General features: G+C 43.0%; 1 protein-coding gene across 7 annotated transcripts in view; it reads left to right on the forward strand.

Moving 5' to 3' along the window:
• Positions 1-1,411: 1,411 nt before the first annotated feature.
• Positions 1,412-12,824, forward strand: part of AASDH (aminoadipate-semialdehyde dehydrogenase) — a 34,243-nt gene continuing 22,830 nt past the window's right edge. For 3 of the 7 annotated variants that reach the window (XM_014460181.2, XM_023758287.1, XM_023758288.1), the window contains exons 1-3: positions 1,412-2,036; positions 4,327-4,622; positions 6,010-6,130. In XM_014460181.2, coding sequence (XP_014315667.1) covers positions 4,393-4,622; positions 6,010-6,130 — 351 coding nt within the window. In that variant the 5' untranslated portion in view covers positions 1,412-2,036; positions 4,327-4,392. Of the gene's footprint in view, positions 2,037-3,874; positions 3,958-4,148; positions 4,221-4,326; positions 4,623-6,008; positions 6,131-12,824 lie in introns of those variants that run through there. The other 4 variants (XM_023758286.1, XM_014460179.2, XM_023758290.1 and 1 more) reach the window with 4 other exon arrangements.

Below are 12,824 nucleotides of genomic sequence, written 5' to 3' on the forward strand. Positions count from 1 at the left end.
ACCCATCAGGGCACAAGCCTGGTTTTCTGGCCCAATCCCCAGTAGGGGGCGTGCAGGAGGCAGCTGATCAATGATTGTCATCATTGATTTTCTATCTATCTCTCCTTTCCTCTCTCTAAAATCAATAAAAACACATTAAAAAAGAAAAGAAAAAGAGCAGTCAGTACCTTGCATTCTTGGCATACCCGGCAAGTATTTGCAGAGACACTCCTGGCCCGTGGCAGACTGACCCTCCCACCAGTTTGCTAGGTTCATGGGATGGAGCTTGGAGGAGGATGGGTAAATTATCATGCAAGACTTGAAGAAAGACATTGAGGAGGTGATGTTTAAGCTGTGTTTTCTGAGGAGTAAATGTTCATCAAGCAGGCCTGGGGAGAGAAAGGGTACTTCAGCCTGAGATCCAGCCGAAGCACAGGTGTGGAAACTCGATAGGGAGTGGGTATGCCCAGCAGACTTCCTAGCTAGAGTCTCATTACTGCTGCAGCTGGTGTGGCTAATGTGGAAGATGGGGGGTGAAGAGCTGTGGTCCACTGAGAGACCAAGCTAGAGAGATAATGAATCCTCTTGTTTACATTGCTAAAGAGCCTGAATGTCTTGCAGGCAATGAGGGACCACTGAAGCTTCTTAAGCAGAGAATACTGTGACTGATTTGGTGTATGTTTTAGAGTAATCACCTTAGGTTACCGGGTAGTGTCTTGAACATAGTCTCCTACATTTTCTGAACCCCTGAAAAAAATGACAGTAAACATACTTTTTAAAAATATATTTTTATTGATGTCAGAGAGGAAGGGAGGAGATAGAAACATCAATGATGAGAGAGAACCATCGAACGGCTGCCTCCTGCACGCCCCTTACTGGGGATCGAGCTCGAAACCCGGGCATGTGTACTTGACTGGAATCAAACCCGGGACCCTTCAGTCTGCAGGCTGATGCTCTATCCACTGAGCCAAACAGGCAAGGGCAGTATAGATATTTTTAGAGTCATAAAACCTCAAGGATAGAGGGAAAGATAACATAAAAATTCTTGAATCAAAAGCAAAGGGCCCAATTACTTTGGAAAAGCTAAATTCTAAACCAGAAGTGACCAAAGCCGATAAGCAACCCCATTTACATCACAGGACCCCTAAAAAAACTCAGAAACTGGCCCCTGGAAGGAGGGCTGAAGGAGGGTAACTAAAAGGACATATTCTCACAGCACTACCCATCACCCTCGCAGCCTAAATCTGAAGGCCATTTTGTTGTTCAAGAGAAGGTAAAACAGGGGGCCTTCGTGCTGGAGGACCGGAAGCACAATAGGAGAACTTAGTGAACATTTTTACACTTAATTCTGAGAGTCTCCCCACCTCCAGTCCTTTTTTCTCGTTTGATGTTCAAACTTGTCTCCTGGGAGCTTCCAATCAGCTTTTAAATGTCCCAAGCCGCTCACTTGCCAAGTCCTTGCAGACGGTCCAAAACCCAGCAGGACCACCGGAAGTGCTCCTACCTGATTGGCTCCGAAGTTTCCGGAAGGGGCGGGGCGACGCCGTCTGCCCGCGTCGCTCGCGCTGACGTCAACGCAGCGACTCCGGAGATTTCCTCGAGGGCGGGAGGCTTCTCGGTCTCCGCGGGCGCGCAGTGGGCTGTCGCTAAGGCTTTGGGGTGACTGCTTTTTTGCTGTGGGTGGCTGGCTGTCGAGTGGGCTGCCGGGGGAAGGCTCGGACGAGCTCGGACCTCCCGCCCACCCCCCGAGCCCTGCAGTCGGAGTGGCGCTGCGGTCGGCGCGGGCTGCTGTGCAGGAGGCAGGTCCCACGACTCAGGGGCTGGCTGTGCGCAGGTCGGCTCAACCTCGGGGCGGCCTGGCCTCCGATGTGAGTCAGTGGTGTCTGGTGGGCGGGTGTCGCGCCCCGTGTGATCCCCCTGAGTCACCCAGCCTCGGCCCCTCGGCCCCTTCATTGGAATAAGCCTGCCCCGCCTACCTGCGATCTTGGTTTCAAAGAGCAGATGAAAAAGTGCTTTGGAAGCTATAAAGTGCATCGTTATTAGACGAAGTTAGCAATGTAAGTGAAGAAGCCGGTGGGTACGGGGAAAATAAAGTTTCTAGACTACTCACCTGTTTTTTTTTTTAAATAGCCAGTAAGTAAGAGGATTTGTTGACATTCCTGCGATGACTACATAGCAGCTTCTGCAGTTGTAAAATAACAAGTATCTTAAACTTAATGATCCCGGAGCTTACGAAATCTGCGACCAGATTTTGCTCCCCGCCCCCGACCCCCCTTGCAAGATTCAAGAAGTGTTTGGGCGTCCAATAAATATATTGTTGGGGAGAATGCATTTGGTTTAGTTAACGAAAATGAAAACCTTAAACAAAAATAGATTTTGCCTTAATTCCCTGTAGCAACCACTGGGAAACGCAAAGGTAGAAAAACATTCTAATTGTGTAGCTACATGTGGTGAGGGTTGCAATATGTCTTAAAAATGGCATTAAAAAAAAGAATTTAGTTCATTTTATAATCTTACTCCTAACTTTGAGGTCAGGTAATTTTGGAGTATTATATATTGAGTAGATTGTCCTCAAGCGAAAAATTAACTGCTGTATGTATTTTAAAAATGCATTTTTTTTTTGTATATAGACTACAAATTTCTGTAAAAATGCTTTAGTACATTCTATAGTGTAGGCAGTTTCTTATTTATATTCTGCAGAAGGTATCCTTTCTTGTAAAGAGGTCCTTCCTCATAAATTTAGTGCATGCTTTGGAAAGTCTTCCTTATATTTACACAATGTATGTATAAAGAAAGCTTAAAATTTTTATCTTGCGCATCACAAATAGCTAGTATTTGTAGAAATCTATATTATAAAAGGCCTGTGGCCATAATGCCAGAAAGCTGGAACAACCAGTCACCAGGAGATGCATCAAGCACTTCTCAGTCTCTCCCCCGGGCCTGCCAGCCACTGGGCACAGAGGCGGGGCCCTTGGCAAGGCAGCGAGCTACTCGTGCAGGGCAGGTCTGGGTCTCATGCGATTTCGTGCGCTGGGCCTCTAGTGCTTAATAAAAAGAAATACTAAGTACTAAAGTTATATTTTTAAACTTTATATTTAGAAATCATAGCATTTCCTAACCTTATGGGTCTCAGTAGTTATAGGTTCATTTTGCTCTCTGTAGGAATGTTTTATCAATGTTCTCTAATATTAACTAAATTACATGGATGTAAATGTGTTTTGAATCAGTAGGGAAATCAGTTCAAATAAGTGTGGACAAATTTTTAAAGCTTGAATGATTAAAATCATACTTGCTTTGAAGTCTGGAATGTAGAGTTCAAAAAAATCACCTTTCAAGAAAATACTAGCAATTTTGAGGTTTTTTGTTTTTTTTAAAATGGTGATCCCTAACATTTCTTTGAAGAAATAGTTTCAAATATTTTTATTTAATCTGCATTGAGAAGCTCTCAGAACATTGAATTGATACAATGTTTTATTGAGTTGTAATATGACATTTAGAGTCTAAATTTGAATGAATTTATTGGGAATTTAAATGTCATATAGAATATGAAGAGCTTACTTCTTAACAATTATAAAATGATGTGACCTGAGTAAAGAATTATACTAAATAGTAATTAGCACAGTTTATATATAGTGGACAAAAACTGAATAGATTGTGGATTTTCTTTTTTCTATCAAAGATTGATTTTGCTTCCTCTTAAGTTCAGTCCCTAAACACAGACTTTATTTGCATTAGTCTTTTCAAATTCACTGTACAGGTTTTAGCACTTTAACATAATCAATTTTTTAAAATATATTTTTAATTGATTTTTTTTACAGAGAGGAAGGGAGAGGGATAGAGAGTTAGAAACATCGATCAGCTGCCTCCTGCACACTCCCCCTGAGGATGTGCCCGCAACCAAGGTACATACCCTTGACCAGAATTGAACCTGGGACCCTTCAGTCCACATGACGACGCTCCATCCACTGAGCCAAACTGGTCAGTGCAACATAATCAATATTTAACAATACTGAAGAAAAAATTAACCATGTGGTGCTTTAAATTTGGTCTTATTGGTTAATTTAATATACATACACATTTAGATCGTAGTCAATTAAGAGATAATTCTGCATTTCTACCTGTTTCATTCTTATCAGTGTATACCACTCACCTCTCAAATTTTCTTTCAGCTCTGACCCAGCATTAGGATGATTGCATCAGATTAGTTTTCAACATCATTGTTCTCAGCAAAGTTACCATAAGTAAATTAATAAGTTTAGAGATTCATTAATTGTATGTTTTTGATATTGTTATTTTTTGTGAGTAGTGATTTATATAAGTTTCTCTCTCTCCTTCTCCCTCTATCAGGCTCCCTAAAACTCCCTGTCCCTGTCACACTTCTGCTACTAGTAACGTTAGATAAACTGCAGTGAAATGACTCTTCAGGAATTGGTGCATCAGGCTGCCTCCATTTACTCCAATAAAATAGCTGTATGTTTTGATGAATGTAACAACCAGCCTCCAGTTTATTACACCTACAAGAATCTGGTCAATGCTGCTTCAGAATTATCAAATTTTCTGCTATTACACTGCGACTTTCAAGGAATTCGGGAAATTGGTCTCTACTGCCATCCTGGGATAAACTTACCCTCTTGGATTTTAGGGTAATATGTTTTAGAATTAAAAATTTTATATTATTCAAACTTAATTCGTAATTCTTTAATACATAGAATATATTACAGATTATTGTTCGTTTACCATTGGATTCTTCTGTATTGCTTGCTCAATTCTAGAGAGGCTAAAGGAGTTCATATTTCCCCTAGGATTATTTTTAATTAATTCACCTGAGCATTTTTTAGAAGTGACTAGAAGTTTTCACTAATAACAGAACATTTAAATGTCTCCAAAATATAAGGCCTTCATTTGCCAAAGGAAAAATTATAAATTCTGTTGTTAGATAAAAGAAAACAAGTATTTTAAAAGTAATGTAAATATATTTTTTCCTCTAAGACAAGCTTTAGGTATTCAAGTATTCAGTAAGTGAATAAATAAATAATTGAGAGTTTTGGATAATACTCCATAAAAATTGAGATATGACTTGAAGAAGATACTAATTCAAACAAATATTTAAAAATGTTCAATTATTTAAGTTCTAGAATATTATTTTCATATAGTGATTTCTTTATTAGGGTTCTGCAGTAAATAAAAGCTGTAAAGGATTAGAGATGTTGATATTCATCCCATAGTATGTATGTTAGTAGATTAATTATGTAAATGCAAAACAAAGTTTTAAAATTTTTTATTCAATCATTGACAAAAAATTATTGAGAATGTAGTATGTGCAAAGATCTAGTGTGCCCAAAGTGTCTCCAAAGTGCTTTTAGGTAATACAACTAACTTATCTTTGATTTTATTTATGTAAGTATTGCCGCTTACAAATCTATTTTAGGTTTTTTTCCCCTTTTATACTGGTTTTGGTGAAATATGCCTTTTTAGTATGCAGATTAATAGACTCCACATACAGTGGGGCCTTGACTTACGAGTGTCCCGACTAACGAGTTTTTTGAGATACCAGCTGTCTCTCAGCCGATTTTTTGCATTGAGTTGATAGAATAATTTGAGTTAACGAGCTCCTTAACGAGCTCGGTCTCGGAACGAATTAAACTCGTAAGTCAAGGCCCCACTGTACTAATAAGTTGCATGTGGATATTTACCTTGTTTTATGTTACCCTACATAGATGAAGAAATAAGTCTGCTACCTGTTTGCTATCTTAGTAGTAGCCTGTTAACCAAGTGTATTTTACTGTAATACATCAGCTTTAAAAAAATCTTAGATTTCTCTGAATTAGATAATGAGAATTTAATATAGTAAACACTCAGGAATACTCAGTATTAAGAGTCAGATAAAAGTAACTACTTATAAACAAAAATGTGTCAACAAAAACATCGAGAATTTCTGATAAATTCAATAGTAAAGTACATAGAGAAATAGAAATGCTTAAAGATTATTTTCAACATATTGTATGCTGACTGTATACTTTGTTTCCTTAGAATTCTCCAAGTCCCTGCTGCTTATGCTCCCATTGATCCAGATTCACCACCAGCATTATCAACTCATTTTATGAAAAAATGTAATCTACAGTACATTCTTGTTGAAAAACAGCAAATTAATGTAAGTGTATATTTTTAAATGTTTTTTATGTGTTACATTTATCTTTCAATTGATAAAGGCCTTTCCTTTATCCCCTCTTGATTTCTAAATTTACTAACTCTGCAGGATGTCTCAGCATTGACATTTTGAGTTGGTAATTGTTTTTTTTTTGTCAGGAGTGTCCTGTATATTATAGGATGTTTAGCAACATCCCCGGTCTCCAGCCACCAGATGACAGTAGAACCCCCCAGTTTTGACAACCAAAATGGTCTCCCGACATTGCCAAATGTCTGCTGGCAGTGCCCTCTACCCCCTACACTCTGTTGAAAAACATTGCTCTATGGCATGAACATGTCGTCTGGCTTTATAATCATGTATTTGAATTTCCTTTCTCTTTCCAAAGTTGTTCCTATACTAGGAAAATTTTTAATACTTGAAACTTTCATTTTTCTACTAGAGGCCTGATACACGAAATTCATGCAAGAGTAGGCCTTCCTTCCCCCGGCTGCTGGCACCGGCTTCCCTCCGGCACCTGCGCTTCCCTCACAGAGGGAGGCCCTGCTCACCCGCCGCATCCCACTGGTCGGTGACCTGGGCCTCCCTCTGTGGTTGCGATCATGGGGCAATGGCTGGGCCCCTGATCAATCACATTGCATCTGCCTCGGCTGGCCTGGTGCCAGTGGGTGTCATAGCGTGGCCCTGGATGGTCGTCCAGATGGTCGTTCCGCTGTTCAGCCGTTTGGTCGATTTGCATATTACACTTTTATTATCCTATATAATAAAAGCCCAGCGACTGAACAGTGGAATGACCAGAACGACCAGTTGACCAGTTGCTATAACGTGCACTGACCACCAGGGGGCAGATGTTCAACGCAGGAGCTACCCCCTGGTGGTCAGTGTGTGCCCACAGTGGGAGTGCTGGCTTGGCTGACCAGGATGAGTGGTGCTCTCATAGTAGGAGCAGCCACTCAGAAGGCGGGCCCATAGCCGCTTGGCTGACTGGGATGAGCGGAGCTCCCATAGTGGGCCAATCCCCGCAGGCCATGCCCCCCACCAGTGCATGAATCCCGTGCACTGGGCCTCTAGTATAGAATATTTATGGCAATTTATAATAGTGAACAATATTAAAGAATTTTAAGCAAGCTTAGATTTTGAAAAAGAGATTGGTACTTAGACCATACCTTTCTGGAAAATTAAGTTTATTATAATTCTAAAATTTTGACTGCCAACGAAAGATCTAGCCAAGAAACACTGCTTTAGGCCTGGGGTAGGGTGGGAGCTTCATGGGGAGGGGTAAAAGGGGTGGCAATGGGAGACACCTGTAATACTCTCAACAATAAATAAAATAAAAAAATAAAATAAGTAAAAAGGAAACACTGCTTTAGGGGAAAGCATTGGTATTATATGTTCAGCAAGAGGCAGCCCATATTTCATTATTATTTCTTTATTTCTTGTTTATAAAATACTGTTTTGCCAAAGAGAAAAGAACATTATAGTAGGTATATTCAATTTAGCCTGTTTTTACCCATTTCTTATCCAAACTTATATATTTGGGGGTAATATAAATGCATTTTCCTATGTCTGTGCATCTCTGTTTGTATATCTACACTAATAAAAGAGAAACATGCAAATTGGTGTCACACCGCTACCCTTCCCATTGGCTAATCAGGGCGATATGCAAATTAACTGCCAGCCAAGATGGCCGCCGGCAGCCAGGCAGCTTGAAGTGAACATGAGGCTTGCTTGCTTCAGTGACAGAGGACTCCAACGTTCCCCGCCTGCCGCTGCCAGCCTCTGAGCTTGCAGTTTGAAACATTGTTACAAATATAGAAGCTAAACAAAACCCCAGAAACCTGCTTTCAGCCAGCCAGGATCTCAGAGCTGGAGTTGAAACAGTGTATCGATTATAGAACCCAAACAAACCAGATACCTGCTTTCAGCAGCCGAGGCCTAAGAGTTGGAGCCAAGCCTCAGAGCTAAAGCTGGCCCAGAATAAAAAAAAAAAAAAAGAAAAAAGGAGCGGTTGGGAGCTTCAGTCACCCGCCAGCCTGAAAACGGCCCTCAGCCCCTCACCCAGACTGGCCAGGCACCCCAGTGGGGACCCCCACCCTGAAGGGGGTGTGACCAGCTGCAAACAGCCATCATCCCCTCATCCAGGCTGGCCAGGCACCCCAGTGGGGACCCCCACCCTGATCCAGGACACCCTTCAGGGCAAACCAGCCGGCCCCCACCCATGCACCAGGCCTCTATCCTATTTAGTAAAAGGGTAATATGCCTCCCAGCACCAGGATCAGCAGAGCCGCGAGGCCTCCCGGCACCGGGATCAGCGTGACAGGGGGCAGCGCCCAAACCCCCTGATCGCCCTGCGGCTCTGTGTGTGACGGGGCGGGGCCACAACCTCCCTATCCGCCCTGCTCTGTTCGTGACAGGGTGCGGCGCCCCAACCCCCTGATCGGCCCTGCTCTGTGTGTGACAGGGTGCGGCGCCCCCCCTCCCCCCACAGGCCCTGCTCTTTGTGTGACGGGGTAGAGCCATAACCTCCCCATCGGCCCTGCCCTGAGTGTGACAGTGGCGGCGCCCCAACCCCCTGATGGGCCCTGCTCTGTGGGTGATAGAGGGCGGCGCCCCAACCGCCCCCCACGGGCCCTGCTCTGTGTGTGACAGGGTAGAGCCATAACCTCCCCATCGGCCCTGCCCTGAGTGTGACAGGGTGTGGTGCCCCAACCCCCCGATCCGCCCTGCTCTGTGCGTGACAGGGGGGAGCTCCTCAACCCCCTGGTCGGCCCTGCTCTGTGCGTGACAGGGCGGAGCTCCCCAACCCCCTGATCGACCCTGCTCTGTGCGTGACAGGGTATGGAACCCCAACCCCCCTGATGGGCCCTGCTCTGTGAGTGACAGGGGGCAGCGCCCCAACCCCCTGATTGGCCCTGCTCTGTGCGTGACGGGGTGGCGCCGCAACCTCCCCATCGACCCTGCCTTGAGTGTGACAGGGGGCGGTACCCCAACCCCCCAATCGGCCCTACCCTGAGCGTGACTGAGGGTGGCATCGCAACCTCCCGATCTGCCCTGCTCTGTGCATGACAGGGGGCGGCGCCCCAACTCCCAATCAGCCCTGCTCTGAGCCCGACCAGGGACTGCACCTAGGGATTGGGCCTACCCTCTGCCACCCGGGAGCAGGCCTAAGCCAGCAGGTCATTATCTCCCGAGGGGTCCCAGACTGCGAGAGGGCACAGGCCGGGCTGAGGGACCCCCCCCTCCCCCTCGAGTGCACAAATTTTTGTGCACCGGGCCTCTAGTATAACAATAAGAAGTATCAAAAGTTTAAGATAGATGAGGACCTCTAGAGAATCATGAGTATTTGAGTAAAGTCTCCAGAAGGAGACAACTGAAGTATTCATTTGGTTAATAAATATTTTTTTAAATAAACATGTATTAATGTCTGGCCAAAGTTTTCTCTTCTCCTCAAACTGGTTAATTCCATTGTTGTTGATGTAAGCAAAACTAAAATGGGGGTGTGGCCTTCATTTTTCTTAACAACCTTTGTGAAAGTTTTATTAAAGAGGTGATGGGATGTGAGAATTAAATAACTACTTATAGGAAGGAGTTGAGCACATAGCAAAACCCTTTACTTCCTATAGAAAGTACCTTACTTCATATTCCATAACTTTGATGATGGTATGAGTGTTCTTCCTTCATTTAGCACAGGAGCAATGGGGAAGTATTTACTGAGCATCTACTGTATGCCCAGCATCCACCAGAGCATTGGTTCTCAGCTGGGCATATGATTTTGCCTCCCAGGAGACATTTGGCAATGTCTGTGTTTTTTTTTTAATTTATTTTTTTATTGATTTTAGAGAGAGGAGAAAGAGAGGGAGAGATAGAAACGTCAATAAGAGAGAAACAACATTGATCGGCTGCCTCCTGCACACCACCTACTGGGGATTGAGCCCGAAACCTAGGTATATGCCCTGACCGGGAATCGAACCGGTGACCTCTTGGTGCTTAAGTTGACGCTCAACCACTGAGCCACACCAGCCAGGCTGTCTTGTGTTTTTTATTGTCACCGTGGCAGTGGGTGCTATTGGTAAAGGCCAGGGATGATGTTAAAAATCTTAGAAGGAACAAGACAGCTCCCCTCAGAGTTATCTGGTCCAAAATGTCAGTGTTGAGATCAAGAAACCCTGCACTAGAGTCAGGTTGTCTGGGAGGACATTGGTCTGTGAAAGAAGCCCAATACATGATTCTTGCCCTCCAAATGCTTATAATTTAGTTGGAGAGAAAAGGTTAATACTCCTAAACCTGTAAGTCTACATAGTGTGATATTGTTGTAAGTAAAGTAAATATAACTTAGTAGAGATAGGAAAATTTTAATGGCAGAAGTGGTTTTGTGTGTGTGTGTGTATTTTTATTTTTATTTATTTATTTTTTTTATTTTTTTTTTTTTTTAAACAGTTGCCTGATCTTTTTTTTTTTTTTTTTTTTTTTAAATATATTTTATTGATTTTTTACAGAGAGGAAGGGAGAGAGAGATAGAGAGTTAGAAACATCGATGAGAGAGAAACATCGATCAGCTGCCTCCTGCACATCCCCCACTGGGGAAGTGCCCGCAACCCAGGTACATGCCCTTGACCGGAATCGAACCCGGGACCCTTCAGTCCGCAGGCCGACGCTCTATCCACTGAGCCAAACCGGTTTCGGCTGTGTGTGTATTTTTAAATATATTTGTATTGATTCCGGGGAGAGAGAAATATCAATGATGAGAGAGAATCATTGATTGGCTGCCTCCTGCACGCCCCTGTTGGGGATCAAGCCCTGACCTCCTGGTTCATGGCTCAATACTCAACCACTGGGCCACACTGGCCAGGCCAGAAGATGGTTTTGAGTTAAGTCTTTAGAAAATGTAGGTCTGTCATTGAATATTATAGGCCACATTCCATCTTACCTCTAATATACACACACCGAACCAACAGAAAACACTATAGGCTCTGGGTTTTTACCTTTTTCCTCTCATTTATATTGATTTCTTTAATGTGAAACTTAAGTTATATTTTATTAAGCTGCTGTTTATCAAAATAAAAATGTATATTCAAAGGAATGTCACTTTTGGCATGGCCAAACTGAATTTAGCATCTTTTTATCTGAACTTAGCTCTGTATTAATCTGTCTTTACCAAATACCTGACCCAGAATCTCAGTATTCTTGGGCTCACTCTATATCCAGAAGGTTACCAAGCCCTGTTGATTTCTTTGCTCAAAGACCCTTTCTGTCCACTGTGATTGCAATTAGTTCAAGTACCATACAGCATATCTAAATTGTTGCAAAAGGTTCAATAAATGGCTGTCACTTATCAGACAGAGTCTTGACAGAGTAAAGTCTAGTCTGTGCTGCTGCCACCTTCATTTGGATCCTATCGCTTACAGGTTAAGGTTTAAACTCAGTGTTGAGTTTAAAAGTTATGCAAAGTTATTAAGGACTAGAGGCCCAGTGCACGAATTCGTGCATGGGTGGGGTCTGGCCAGCCCACCCCGATTGGGTCGGGCCAGCCGGAGGGAGAGGCCACGTATGGTTGGCCAGCCGGCCCCACCCCCTGGTCAAACTCCCGGTCAAACTCCCAGTTGAGGGGACAATTTTAGCCTTTTATTATATAGGAGGATAGGATTAGCATCTCATCTCCTGTTAACAACACTGCTCACCTTCTTCCTCTTCTCCAGTTCTGCAGCTTGTTGAAATGCTTAATGCTCTCCACAACACCAGTTTTCTTGGGTCTTACGCTCTGTATTAGCTATTTGCCTGAAGTACCCATCTTCTTTATTTGGAGAATAGCTATTTACAAACAAATACTACATATGAAGAAGCAATTTCTGACCTTCTAGTCAGTTACGTTCAGCCTCCTCGGTTCCTATATTTCATTGTCATACTTACCACATTGTACTGCAGTTGTGTATTTTTTTGTTTTGTTTGTTGTTGTTAATCCTCATCTGAGGATATTTTTTCCATTGTTTTTTTTAGACAGAGTGGAAGGGGCAGAGACAGAGAGAGGGAAACATTGATGTGAGAGAGACACATCGATTGGTTGCCTCCTGCATGTGCCTCAACCAGGGCAGGGATTGAGCCTGCAATCAAGGTACATGCCCTTGACAGGAATCAAACCCGGGACCCTTCAGTCCCAGGGCCAATGCTCCAATCACTGAGCCAAACCAGCTAGGGCATGCAATTGTGTGTTTTTATGTCTGTTTATTTTGAAGGTGACTTCGAAAGTAAGGACAGCACTTTACTCTTGGAAGTTTCTATTTTATTTATTTTTATCCCTGGATTTATAGCAAGTTTTCAAAAAAACGCAACAATTACAAAGCCATAATGAGCCCAGCTGGTGTGGCTCAGTAGTTGAGATTCAACCTATGAACCAGGAGGTCACAGTTCAATTCCGGGTCAGGGCTTATGCCTGGGTTTCAGGCTTGATCCCCAGTAGGAGTGTGCAGGAGGCAGCCTATTAGTGATTCTCATCATTGATGTTTCTCCCTCTCCCTTCTTCTCTGAAATCAATAAAAATATATTTTAAAAATAAATAAACGCAAGGGATGAGGACACATTTGTAATACCTTAACTAATAAAGAATTAAAAAAATAAAATAAAAATAAATAAATGCTATAATGAACGAGTAAATGAACACTTTATATTACTTCTGTGCAAAAAAGAATGTCTTTTTAACGTATTG

Source organism: Myotis lucifugus, unplaced genomic scaffold (assembly GCF_000147115.1).
Source record: "Myotis lucifugus unplaced genomic scaffold, Myoluc2.0 scaffold_127, whole genome shotgun sequence".
Taxonomy (NCBI): domain Eukaryota; kingdom Metazoa; phylum Chordata; class Mammalia; order Chiroptera; family Vespertilionidae; genus Myotis; species Myotis lucifugus.